The sequence below is a fragment of the Aotus nancymaae genome, unplaced genomic scaffold (genome assembly GCF_030222135.1).
Source record: "Aotus nancymaae isolate 86718 unplaced genomic scaffold, 86718_ANA_hifiasm-v0.15.2.pri h1tg000058l, whole genome shotgun sequence".
Lineage (NCBI taxonomy): Eukaryota > Metazoa > Chordata > Mammalia > Primates > Aotidae > Aotus > Aotus nancymaae.
In genome coordinates, this window is record NW_026988472.1 from 15193879 (window position 1) to 15207890 (window position 14012).

A 14012-nucleotide genomic window follows, 5' to 3' on the forward strand; every position below is an offset into this window, starting at 1 on the left:
GCAGTGGGGATGGGGTTAATGCCCCCTCAAAAGCAGTCATCAGTCTATGACTAACACGATTTGATGAATGAGCAACCCATCTTCCTCATCTCTTAGGATAGCTAAAGTGTGTTCCATACTGTCTCCCAGATTTTCCCACAGTTGCCCACAGTGGTAACCACTTAACTGTCTCCATGCCCATTCTGAATCTGGTGCTCCCCACATGGACCACTGTAGTTCCCACAGTCTGCTCATTTGTGTCTCATCATTCTGTTTAGTCCTTCTCCAGTCCATTCTGTTTTTTTTATTGTGGTAAAATATACCTAACATACAATTTACCATATTAACTGTTTTTAAGTGTACAGTTCAGTGGCATTAAGTACATTCACATTGTCGTACAACTATCACCACCATCCATCTCCAGAACTTTTTCATCTTCTCAAACAGAAACTCTGTACGCATGAAGCAATAACTTCCCATACCCCTCTTCCCTAGCCCCTGGCCACCATCATTCTACTTTCTGTCTCTATGCATTTGACTGCTCTCAGTTCTTATATGAGTGAAATCATACAGAATGTGTCCTTTTGTGTCTGGCTTATTTCACTTAGCATAATATCCTCGAGGTTCATCCTTCTAGTTCATTCTTACAGTAAAGGAAGTACAATGTGTGTATAGGAAAAATTCAGATTTGATATTTTTTAGGCACAAAACATATTTATTGTCAGAAGTGAAGCAAACAAAGTTGTTCAAAGACAAAGCTAAATATTTGTCGACCTTCACCTCATTCCTGCCCTCCTGAGGTAACCTGCGTTAACAGCCTGGTATGTTTCCTTTCATGCGTTTCTCCTGGAAGGGCAATTTTTCTAAAATGTAAGTCCCATGAGGTTTACTCTTCTGCTTCAAATCCTTCCATGGCCCCCAAATAACCTCGGGATAAAGTCTGAAATGATGGTTATGGCCCAGAAACACTGCAGACCTGAACTCTACCTACTTTGGATGCCTTGTTTCCCCTGACTCTTCCTAGGGCTCTGTAGCTACACTGATCCACTTTGAAGTTCTTCAATCATCTGCAATCTCTGGCCTTTGTACCTGCTTCTCTCACATGTGGTATTCCTAGTTCTCATCCCTCCCACCCCCAGACTTAGGTAACTTTTGATCATTCTTCTAAATACATTTTAAAATTCGCTTTGGGGAGTCCTTCCTCTTGTCTGATAGACCTGTGTGAACTACATTAGTGCCTGCAGCCAGAAAAAAAAAGTTTTTGGGCAAACAGTCAGTCACAGTAGTTCAAGTAAACAATGGTTGCTCGGAGAAGTGAATGAGGAGGGAATATGAGTGCAACATCGACAATACCTGCTACAACATTTTTCATGAAAACCTCTGAATCACTTGAAAAAGTAATGGTAATAATAACCAACTTTACTGAGTTCTAAAATGTTATCTTCATAAGATTTTTTAAATAATAGCTTTGTTGAGATATTCACATATCATACAATTCACCTATTTAAAGTGTACAATTCAGTGGCTTTTCATATAGTCACAGGGTCTTATGATCATCACCCCAATGTAATTCTTGAACATTTTTGTTCCCCCAAAAGAAAACTACATCCCTTAGCAGTCATTCCTCATTCCCCATCACCACCGTCATCCCTCAGGTCCTTACAGACATTAATCTACTTTCTGTCTCCAGATATTTGCCAATTATGAGTGTTTCATACAAATGGAATCAAACACTATGTGGTATTCTGTGTCTGGCTTCTTTCATTTAGCATAAAGTCTTCAAGTTTCATCCATGTTGTAGTATGTATCAGTATTTCATTCCTTTCTAAGGCCAAATATATTCCATCATATGGGTATACCATAATTTGTTTATCTTTTAATTAGTTGATGGACATTTGGGTTGTTTCCGCCTTTTGGTTATTATGAATAGTGCTGCTATGAACATTCTTGTACAAGTTTTTATGTGGAGATATTTTGATTTCTCTTCGGTATATACCTGGGAGTGAAACTGGTAGATCACATGGTCACTCTTTGTTTAACCTTTTGAGGATCACCCTCTTAAGATTTTAAAGTACGATCTGCAATGATTTACTGAATGTCACGTAGTGCAGGTACACCTACAAAGTCATTATTTTGTGCTGCCTCCTGGAAAGAGGGTAGAGATGTCTGGATTACTGGGTTGCCTGTGCCTCTCATATGCTTTTCTGAGATGGTTGGTGCTGGGAGAGATCCTCTGGGAAAAATTCTTAGTCTATTCAGCTTCTTTAGGCAAGATGCTGTCCTGAGGCTGACCCAGTTCTGGCTAGTTCTGACCCAGTTTCAAAGGTTAAGTAGGGCATCCACGTACTGTTTCAAACCACACCACTCCCATCCTTTAAAAGCTGACTCTGGGCCATCGTCAGTTTTGAAATTGAACCTAAACGTCCTCTATGCAGTTAAGACCAAAGCCCAAATAAGATATCATACTGGCAGGAATAAATCCACTCGTCAAAATGTTGTTTATCCATCTATTGTTTGAGGTGATCATTTCCTGGATTGTAGATATTCCTGGAAAATAATGTGAAACAAGGTAAGCTTTCAGTAATGAAATGCAAACTAAATGGAAATTAAGACACATTCTAGTTTACCATTCATAAATGGCACAAAACCAATGAAGATAAAACATTTATCACTAGGAAAAAGATTATCCTAAACAATAAGCATTTGGTAAGTAATATTATATATGTGCACAGATAATGTATGTATATATTGTATATATATTTATATGTTTATAAGATAAAATGCTTCATTCACATGGAAACTGCTAAAGAAAATAAATACATATTTAAGTGTATGCACATATGAAATGTGTTAATTTACATGAATATATTTATAAGTACATCTATTTAGACATTATATTTAACATGTAGTATTTTCCTTAGTCTAGAGTCACAGCGATGCCAAGTTCAGTTCCTTAATTGATGAACAATAATTATGTGGTATTCATGAGTTTAAAAAGCATAATATAAACAATGTTATTAAATTCCGAGATTTACACTGTAATCTAATAGAGATGTATTGGTGGTGTTAAAAAAGCAATTAAAATAAATAGCTCCCTAGCCTTGAAAGAATAATGTGCATCTTTCCCTCCATCTCCCAATCTGATCATTAGCTTGTAATTGAAGTAAATTTCATAAAATACCAAGTAGTTGACTTTTGGGAAAGCATTTCTATCAATTTACTTGTATCCATTATTTTTCTGAAATAGAGAGAGTTGGAAGCAATATAAAGGAAGGTGGACTGTGATTTACAGAGAAGTTTTGCAATTATGTGACTAAATGCTTAATTTAGGTATCTCAAAAGTATAAATTTATAAAGAAAGTTGATTATTTGTAAAGACGTTCAGTAAATAGTCCACTAAATGACATTGTCCATATGGTATAAATTTATTTTAAAGACCTCCCATTTAAAGACAACCACTCTTAACTTTGGGTATATATTGTTACCAGCATCTTAAAAATGCATTCATTTGTTTTGGCTATGTGTGGGTGCACACGTGTATCACACATTTTTACTTGCAGTCATAGTATAGACAAGATTTTATATCTTTTCACCTGATTTTCTAACATAAGCATTTTCCATATTATTATTACAGTCTTTATGAATATAATTTAAGTAACATTAAATAAGGCATGCCATAGCTTACTTAACTAATACCAGACTATTGGGCATTATGTATTATGTGTGTGTGTTGTTATTACAAATGACAGTGCATTAAAGATATTCAGAAATAATTACTTTCCCCCATATTTGGTATTATTTCCTTAGGATTGAATCATAAGGTAATACTTCCTGATTTTAAAATATGGACAGTTTAATGTTTTTGACAGATACTGCCAAATTGTTTTTCTCAAGTACTTTACCAATTACTCTTCTAGCCAGCTTTGTTTCATCACACTGTTGGGATCACTTAATAGCATCTTTTGCTTTATGAGTCCTTTTCAGATTGAGAGTGAATGTGGTATTCTCAACTTGGGAGGTGAAAAATGGTTATTTTTCATTTTTAATTGCTGGCAAAGTTAAATATTTTTCTTGTGTCTCTTATTTAATTATATTTTCTGGGAAGGCTATTTTTTTGACTTGTGGTTAGAATATGGGGTTGAATTCATTCTTCTTTCTGAGTGAACCAGTGTTTATTTATGATTATGTTTCTTTTTTTTTACTGGCCATGTTTTATTTGTCCTTTTTCTTCAAACAGGATAACTGAAGATACGGACAAAATTCAATAAACTAAAATAAATGAAACAAATTCTAAGAGACTGCGATGCCACATGCTACGTTTAACCTAATTTTATTCATGCTTGCCTTGGGTTTATGTTTCTGAACTGGATAGGTAACTCATAAAAGAAATGTTTTAGCCAAGCTGTTGCGTTGCTTTCTCTGCCCTTCTGGTGCATATATTCAGTGAGTGTCTCAACCACTTCCAGTGTACAGATTTTACACCCAGGTGTATGGCTAATACAGGGTGAGTTCTGATAGTGCAATTAAAGTGGCCTAATCCAATAAGTAGACTTCCTTGAACATATTTTCTGTGTGGTATTAGTGTATGTAAAATTTGTGTTGTGATTCTACTGCTTTCACAAACCTTTAGTGAAACTCAGTGGATTCAAAGCTCATTTTTCCTAAGATGACTCCCAAATCTCTGTATATTTTTAGCTAAGTTAACAAATATGAAAACAAATAAATGTTTATTGGGCTTTGAATTTGGGTCAGTTAAGAGAGGCAAGGAATTGGGGAAGCATGAGATAACAGATGGACATAGTAAGACATAGCACTAAGAATATGCAAAATACAATACATACAATAATACAATACAACGATACAGTACAGGGTACATGAAATAGAGTCAAACATAAACCCAGAGGGACAAAGAAACACAGAAGAACATAACATCACTGCATAATTTTCTGGATTTAGAATTTTGTCACTAAAGACATATAAAATGTTGTAATTTTGCAACTGTGGGTGTAAGTGGTGACATTGCCATTTTGAGTTGGCAAAGGATTTACTTCTTTGTCTAGGAGGAATTTGTAAAGGAGCACAGGTTTCTCAGGTCCGGATTATACCTCCCTTCAACATAATGGAATTGGCCATTCCCATCACAGGAGGTTTTACCTTTCAACTTGGGTTGCTGACTCATATGACAATTTTGGACTATGCCCAAAGCTTGAGAGTACAGAGAGTTTGCTCAAAGTACTTAAAAATACACACACACACACACACACACACACACACACACACACACACACATTTCAGCTGGAGCATAATTCTAAAATACATTTAAAATGTAAAAAATTTCTGTAAGTAGCTAGTACAGCATTGAACAGGTATCTTTCTTTTCAATAATCTAACTGTGCAGGCCTAGAATTTAAATGTCCCTGAGGATTTAATAATTAACAAAACCCTGAAAATAACTCTAAAATTTCAGGTGCTTACATGACCTTCACAGGGGAAGCATTTTAGTTTTCTGACAGGTGCCCCAAATAGTGTTACTGATGAAAGGAAACTGTAGAATTTAGACATGAGACAGATAAGTTATGGAGCTGACATTATGCGATTGATATTTGGGGGTCTGTTTTAAATCCTTGTCCAGGTGGAAGACTACCGTTCTGCACTGGTACTTTAATTTTTTTTCTTGACAAAATTTTGTATTAAATTTGTAATTAAAGAAACATTTGGAACAGAAAATTTGGGACTAAAAATTTTAGAAGACACCTGTGATCAAACAGTCACCTTGACATTCAAATACATTTTTGACACATCAGATTTTGAGTAGAAATGCATTCTGATGGACCCACTAGAGTAAGTTCTTTGCAAAATGAGTCGCTCTTCATTATTCTTAGGTGAATTAGTTGACCTGTCTGAATTATTTTATGCCAGCAACAAATATTTATTGAGGATGGCTACATGCCAGATATTCTCCTAGGTGCTAGGGATAAAGCCGGAAATAACACAGAGATCTCTGCTTTCACAAAGCTTATTGTCTAGTGTGGGATCACATAATAAATTACCAGATGAACCAACAAAATAAATACTTACCTACCTACAAAGCACTGCTAGTGATAAGTTAATCGATGAAAAGTAAAATAGGATGCGGTAACAGAGCAAAGTCAGAGAATGTCTCTTCCTTAGAGAGAACATTTAAACTGAGATCTGCGATCCTGAACATGTAAATATCAGGGAGGTGAGCATTACAGGATGTGGGAACAGTTACTGCAAATCCCCTAAGGTGTGAACAGCCCTTGCATTTTCAACGAACAGAAAGAAAAACAATGTGGCTATAGTAGAATGAGCAAAGGGTTGTAGGAAAGACAACTAAGCAAGAGTGAGGTCATATGGGGCCCTGTAAGTTAAGTCACAGGGTGGGACGCCTGTTTGCAATGGAAGGCGTTAGAAGATTTGAAATACAGCACTGTCATGAGTTTGATTTTGTTTTAAAAGATATTCTGAGTTGTGTAATTTGAAATCTTAGAAAGGCAAGAATTGAAGGAGTTGCAGGCTCTTGCAATAGTTCCAAGGACAGACGATATTGTCTTGGACCAAGATGGTATTACTAAGAGTGCTAAGAAATGGTTGTATCCAGGTGACGTTGACTTGCTGGTATATTGATTGGAGGCCAGAGTAGTCAGGAAGAAAAAGAATCAAGGACAATTCCTGGATTTTGGCCTGAACAATTGGGTGAATTGTGGTAATATTACTGAGATGGAAATGACTAGAAAGGAACTGATTTGGGAGAGGAAACTCAAAAGCTCTGTTTGGGACATGTTACATTTGAGATGATTATTACATAGAGGAAGGCATAATTAAATAGGCAGTTTGTATATCCAGTCTGAAACTTCAAGGCTATGGAATTGGTTGAGATCACCTGCAAATGATTGAAAAAAGAAGAGGCTCACAAATGGAGTCCTGGGACTCTCCAACGTTTAGAGGTTGGGGAAGAGAAGAATCCAGGAAAGCCTTTTAAGAAGTAGCAATGATTTAGAGAAGAAGAAACCCATGGAAGTCTGTGACTCAGAAACAAAGCAAAGACAGTGAGTCAAGAAGGAAGGTGTGACCAAATACTGCTAAGAGAACAAGTCATTTAAGGATAAAGTGTGTCCACCGGATTTGACAATATGAAAATCACTGACATCTTTGACAAGAGCAATCTCAGTGAAATAGTAGAGATGAAAGTCTGACTGGAGTGAGATGGGGAAATACAGGTGCAAAAATAGAGGCAGTGTATATAGATTGTTCTTTGAAGAAATGCTGTGAAGGGATTCAAAGGGAAAGGGAGGTATTTGGGCACATATTTTTGGAAGATGGAAGATACCAGAACATGCTTATATACTGATGGTAATGATCAAGGACAGAAGAAGAAATTGATGATGCAGGAGACAAAATATGTGATTAGAAGATCAAAGGTCTGATGGGGATGGGATCTAAAAACTGTGGGGAGAATTGGCTTCCTTAAAGAAAGAACTCTTTATTTAATTTATAGGAAGTAAAGCTTCACATACAGGCACAGGTGAAGGTGTGTGTAGAAGTGGGTTTATTATGGAAAGATGAAAAAGTTCTTTTATTTTCTCCATAAAAAATGAGACATGATCACCAGCTGAAGAGGGATGGAGATGTGATGGTGTCATGTAGGAAGTTTAAGAAGAAAAGATATAAAACAGCCATTTTGTACAGTGGAAAATTAAAAACTAATGTTCAGAAATATGATTCATTTAATTGTAGGAAGGCATCTGTCAAATACAGTGACCTTAATTTCATAAAAGATATGTTAAAGTAGTCTTTCTGATGATGATTAAGCAAGAAGTACTGCTCACATTGCTCCAGGATTATGATAGAAATGTTATCAACAGAGAAAAAATTGCTTTACCTCTTTTCTGCTATCATTGATGGACATTCATCCAATCCATGATACAAGTTATCCATTTGTTTTGCTCTAGGTTAAAAAGAGAGTGGTTTTAGACTCAGTAATTTTGTGTGTGTGTGTGTGTGTGTGTGTGCGCGCGTGATGCATAGTTTGAAGGAATATTAAAAGCTACATGGTTATACCACTATTGTAAGACTTGATCTGTAGATAAATTATCTATATTGAATCCAAGGATGATGAAAGATGCTGTAAAAAGTCCCAAGTTGTCAATAATCATTTGTAGGGAGATGAATGTGAAGGAAAAGTAGAGGAATAATTAATTCCCAAGCCCAGCCTGCTTATCACGAGACAGCAGCAGCAAGCCCAATATATGCAAGTAATTCTACACATATAATCTTGTATTGACTCTGTCTGGAAGGTATTGTCCCAGTTTTATAAATTGAAATTAGGAGAAGAAATCACTTGCCCAAGATTCCACAGTGCCTCAGAGACAGAATGGTGTTAGAACCTAAGTCTTCCAATTTCAAACCAAATACTTTCTAAGATGTTGGACTCATTCATTGATTAAACAAATATTTGTTGGGTATTTGCCATGTAATAGGCACACCGTGCTGAGGTCCTTATGTATGTTACATCATTTTTTTTCACACCTACTTAATGAGGTAGGAGTAACCATTTTTACTTTTTTACAGATCAGGAATTTGAAGTTTAAAGAAGGAACAAGTTTTATCACCCAGTCTGTGACAGACCCAAAATATGAAAGATGTCTAATTTTTGCACAGATGTTAAAATTTTCTTTTTGAAGTCATATGAACCCAATTTAACATAAGGAATTAATTAAAACAGTTCAATTGGCAAGGATTGGGGCTTACCACTCAGCATGACATCTAGACATTCTGACTAAAAGCACCTGAATTTGTTTTTGATTTGGGGTGACTCAGCAGATGTCCTAAAGAGAACTAGATCTCAGCCACAGGCAACCCTGAATAACTTGCCCAACCAGCAATAGATATTTTGTTTTTCTCTACATCTTTGCACTAGGTAACTTTTGTATGCTGGGTCTTCTTCTGATACTTGACCCTGACAACTGCATCCAGGGGCCTCTCACTGAGATCTAGAATGGTTCTTTTTTTTAAAGTATAAATTATCTCAAAGGGATTGAACCTAATAAAATTATAAGTAATTTCATCTGAGTTCCGTTTGAGGTTTTGTCTTCACAAACTTGCCAGCTTGTTTTGGCTTTTGTTAAATCTTTGTATCAAACCATGAGCTGGGTTTTGGCCAGAAATGGAAAGGTTTCAACCTATCTTCCATCTGCTGGTATGAAATAACAGGAAAAGCCTCTTTCCAAAAATAATTTCAGTGAAAAGTTAAAACTTGTGGAGCTCCCCAAAGGACTCTTGTGGATTTAGATGCAAACTCTGCCTTAGTCTGCCTTGTCCTAGCCTGCCGTGGTCTCCTCCTCCTTTTCATTGTGGGTGATTCAGTAAAGGAGAAATTATTTATTACTGTTCGGGAGTCGTAACACACCCCTAACCTGGTTAGGGCAAAATCTCTAGAAAAAGTGACACTTGAACTGTGTTTTGGGGGATGAGGTGGAATTACGTGAAATCTCAGCAGAATGAAGGCAAACACTGAATAGTGCGGACAGTGAAAGGAACCACAGTGGAGGGAAAGTAGCTTGGTGTTGCCAGCGTGTAGGATGTGGAGCAGAAGGAAAAGAGGCTAGAGAGATTGGCAGAGGGCAGGTCTTGCTAGATATTGCAGGGTATTATGTGTAAGATGGGATACGGAACCTGAAAGACTGAAGTGTGAAGCTCAGGATTTAGGTTTGAGCTCCTAGCCCAATGACTGGGCTCAAGTAATAAGGCAGAAGCAGACCTGGGAAAATGAGTAGGATTTGATCACATATTGGTTCAGGTTTGTCAGTGACCCCTACGTTGTAAATATGCTTCACATACAGGAAGAAAGAATTTCCTCAGTGGGTTAATATAAAGCCCTGTTGGGGAATAGGAACAGCCTCCATCTTTGGAACCATACAGGCAGCTGACTTGAATCTGTGGGTGCTCAGGAAAATGGTGTCTGTCCTTTGCTTTTTAAAGCCACATTCCTATTAATGGAATAAGGCCTAGTTGGTAGCTTAAAGCAGAGGTTTTAAGTTGGTGCCGCATGGACCAAATCTCTCACAAGTTGGGGCTGGCTCGCCAGTGTTTGAAAATTTAATTTTAGTGTTTTTATTCAGCTCTCCAAAACTCTTGCTCTTGGCTATTGTTTTACACTTGCCCGTCTCACACTTTACCTACTACTTTCCCCATCTCCCTGAGACTTTTGGGTTTCCAAGTCTTAACTTGGAATGAAAAATGAAGAAGAGATCTTGCCAGAATCTCAATATCTATGACTCCGAGACAAGCCCAGGCAACATAACTTCCAGAGGCTAGCACTCAGAAGGTGGGAGGTGGAAGTAGTTTTCAGAGCAGCCAAAAATGGGGAGGAAATTCTTTGCAGCCATATTGGCAGGGTCTTTCCTTTCTCAGCAAGGTAGAGGCCAGGGTGGGATGGACCGAAGACTCCAGGAAAGTGCTTTGGGGATGCTAGCCTTGCCACAAAATTTACTTTTATGTGGAAATGATCACAGGATAGGTAGTTTGTGTTGAGGGGCTGGAGGAGGCTTCTAGTCAATGTTGTTGGTGATGGGATGCTAGCAGTGCAGAAAGGCCCTGGATCCAATGCTTTTACCTTAAATGAAGAAAAAAAAAATCTAAATTTTAGTTAAATGGAACAAGAGAAAATAATGTGAAAGTGCAGTTGATCCTTCAACAATGCAGGCTTGAACTGCATGGGTCCACTTATGTGGATTTTTTCTGTCTTTGTCATCCATGGAGCAGCAATACCAGCTCCTCCTCTTCTTCCTCCTCAACCTACTCAACATGAAGACGACAAGGATGAAACTCTTTATGATGATTCACTTCCACTTAATGAATGGTAAATATATTTTCTCTTCCCTATGATTTCCTCAGCAACATTTTCTTTTCTCTAGCTTACTTTATTGTAAGATTGCAGTATATAATACATACACCATACAAAGTATGTGTTAATGGACTGTCTATGTTATCAGTAAGGCTAACAGTAGGCTATCAGTAATCAAGTTTTTGGAGAGCCAAAAGTTATACATGGATTTTTAACTGTACAGGAGGTTGATGTCCCTAGCCCTTGTGTTGTTCAAGGGTCAACTATAGATATAAGCAGAAGGTGAAATCTACTGTAATTGAATTTGTAAAACACTAGGATTTCAGCAGGGTCTTTTATTAGAATTAAAATAGTTGAGAGTTTGGGTGCAGTGACTCACGCCTGTAATCCCAGCACTTTGGGAGGCTGAGGCAGGCAGATCGCCGGAGGTCAGGAGTTTGAGACCAGCCTAGCCAACATGGTGAAACCCCGTCTCTAATAAAAATACAAAAATTAGCTGGGCATGATGATGTGCCCTTGTAATCCCAGCAACTTGGGAGGCTGAGACAGGAGAATCACTTGAACCCAGGAGGCGGAGGTTGCAGTGAGCTGAGATGGTGCCACTGCACTCCAGCCTGGGTGACAGCGAGACTCCATCTCCAAAAAAGAAAAAAAAAATTGAACGCTGCTTAAAATATTATGTAAGTTTTGTATTTATTTTTATTTTTTTATTTTTGCTTTGTCAAGGGCAAATTCCTGAATGCTGGGTAGGGTTGCTGTTTCTCCATGCTGATGGAAGATATGTTTTGTCTCTTTAGATTTAGGCTGCTGCCAGAGACACTGACTGTCAACTAAAGCAGGGAGACTTAGCTCCATAGCACTGGGACAGAAGCCATCTGCTTGTGAAAGCAGCTTCTAAGAAAGCACACCCTTTCCATTACCCCTTCCTGCTTCTTTCCACAGGGCACTTGTCTTGATGGACGTGGACCCCGTATCCATGTGTTTTCATTGTTCAACTCCCACTTATGAGTGAAAACATGCAATGTTTGTTTTTCTGTTCCTGTGTTAGTTTGCTGAGAATGATGGCTTCCAGCTTCATCCATGTCCCTGCAAAGGACGTGAACTCATTCTTTTTTATGACTACATAGTATTCCATGGTGTATATGTGCCAGATTTTCTTTATCCAGTCTATCATCGATGGGCATTTGGGTTGGACTCAGATTCTTTAGCTTTGTCACTATGAGGCTCACCCAACTGCTTACTTAACATCTGTTTGGGCTAATGCCCCATTCCCCAGTTCCAATGGGTCACTTGAAATACTGCTTCTGCTAGGAGCTCCCTCTCTACTCTCTTACCCTCTCTCAACTTCTCAGAACTACTGAAACATAAAAAACACAAGTCTGGACTGGCTACCTAGGGTTTTCATCAGCATGTTATCCCAGATAAGTTTAATTAACAGTGAAGTTAATTGACTTAGTATGGAAGATAACATTCCCATGTATATTAGTTGACTAGTGCTGCTGTAACAAACTTCCACACCCTAAGTGGCTTATGACAACAGAAATGTATTGCCATGTGGTTCTGGAGGCCGGAAGCCCAAGATCAAAGTGTTTGCAGAGCTGGTTCCTTCTGGGGGCTCTAAGGGAGAATCTGTTCCATGCCTCTCCCTCAGTGTCTGGTGGTTTGCTGGCAATCTTTAGTGTCCCTTTTCTTATAGAAGCATCATCCCATCTCTGCCTTCATCTTTGCATGGAGTTCTCCCTATGTGCACGTATCTGTGTCCAAAGTTCCTCCTTTCACAAGGACACCAGTCAGATTGGTTTAGGGCCCACAGTAATTACTTCATTTTAACTTGATTACCTCGGTAAAGACTATCTCCATATAAAGTCACATTCTGAGGTTTTAGGGGGTTCAAACTTCGACATGTGAATTTTGAGGCGTACTCAATTCAATCCGTAACATGATGCTACCCAAATTTACTCATCTGGCCACCCTCCACCTCCTCAGAGGTTGCAGCACATTTTCCCTTTCTCCTTGCTTTAGCTGAGGGCATTGCCCCCAGGTCTATCTTTGGTGTACCTTTGCCTGGGTAATCCTGCCAGACTGCATGTCCAGGAAAAAAGAAAGAGGCAACTTTCCCTGTCCTTTTCCTTCTCATTTTATCATTTTCTACTTTTCTGTAACTTGACTCTACCTAATGCACTTCTGATCTCCCCAGGAAGCTCCCTTTCCAAATACCTGTGGTTACCTTCTTCCCTGCCTTCATGATGCCTCTTCTGTTAGGCTTTGTTCTTTCCTAGCGGCACACCGTGTTTTGGACATCAGTCTAACCAACCCATTAGTTTTAACCACATTGACCAAATTGACCAGTTGCTTTAGGTATGTTCTTCAAAATATATAAGGAGAAGTTTCTGCCCTCAAGAGAATCACTTTTATCCCCTGTTCCCAATAAGTTATAAAGACTAAGAAATTACATAAATAGTATATAGCATCTCTATGGGATTGTGTGATACATTAACTTGGGGCTCTGAACAAGTCCAGTGGAATAGAAACCAGTTTTTGTTTTTCCAGAATTTTCTCATTATGAAAATTTTCAAAGAATCGTACAGTCAGCAATCATATACCTACCAACGAGACTCCACAATTAATGTTTTTGCTATATTTGCTTTATTCTACTGTATCCAACTATTTATTCCTCTTTCCATCTATCAATCCCTCTTGATTTTTGATGCATTTCAAAGTAAGTTACAAACATCATGACATTTTATCCCTAATTATCTTAGCACATCTATCCCTAACGAGCTTTGTTTAAATCACCATTTCCTTATCGTATATAACACAAAAATCACGTATTTTTATTCACATCTATTGATGACACCCAAATTTTAAGCTCCACCCAGACTTTAGGCTAGATGCTTTGGGGTTATAAAGAGACTACCTCTGCAATGAAATCTCAGCTTATGTGAAATTGCCACCCTGTTTCATCTAGGTTAATCACAGACTGAAAGGGGCCTAATTTAATCACCTTATTTTATGGATGGGGAAAGCGAGTCCCAGAAAGGTGAGGACTCTTGCCTGAGGTTATGCAGCCAGGAAGTGGCCTTTTGGGCATAAAGCTTTTTCTACTGAAGGGCAAAGTCCAGCCTTGTTCTTGACCAGGTGGTGTTTTCCTTCCATTCTGTCCTTG

At 38.1% G+C, this 14012-nt stretch overlaps 1 protein-coding gene across 2 annotated transcripts in view; it reads left to right on the forward strand.

The window, feature by feature from the left end:
* Positions 1–14012, forward strand: part of MAOB (monoamine oxidase B) — a 113089-nt gene that overhangs the window by 15747 nt on the left and 83330 nt on the right. Inside the window, exon 1 of one of the 2 annotated variants that reach the window (XM_021673281.2) lies at positions 10687–10861. The exons of the other annotated variant lie outside the window; for it this stretch is intronic. Coding sequence (XP_021528956.2) covers positions 10756–10861 — 106 coding nt within the window. The 5' untranslated portion in view covers positions 10687–10755. Of the gene's footprint in view, positions 1–10686; positions 10862–14012 lie in introns of those variants that run through there. 2 annotated transcript variants of the gene reach the window in all.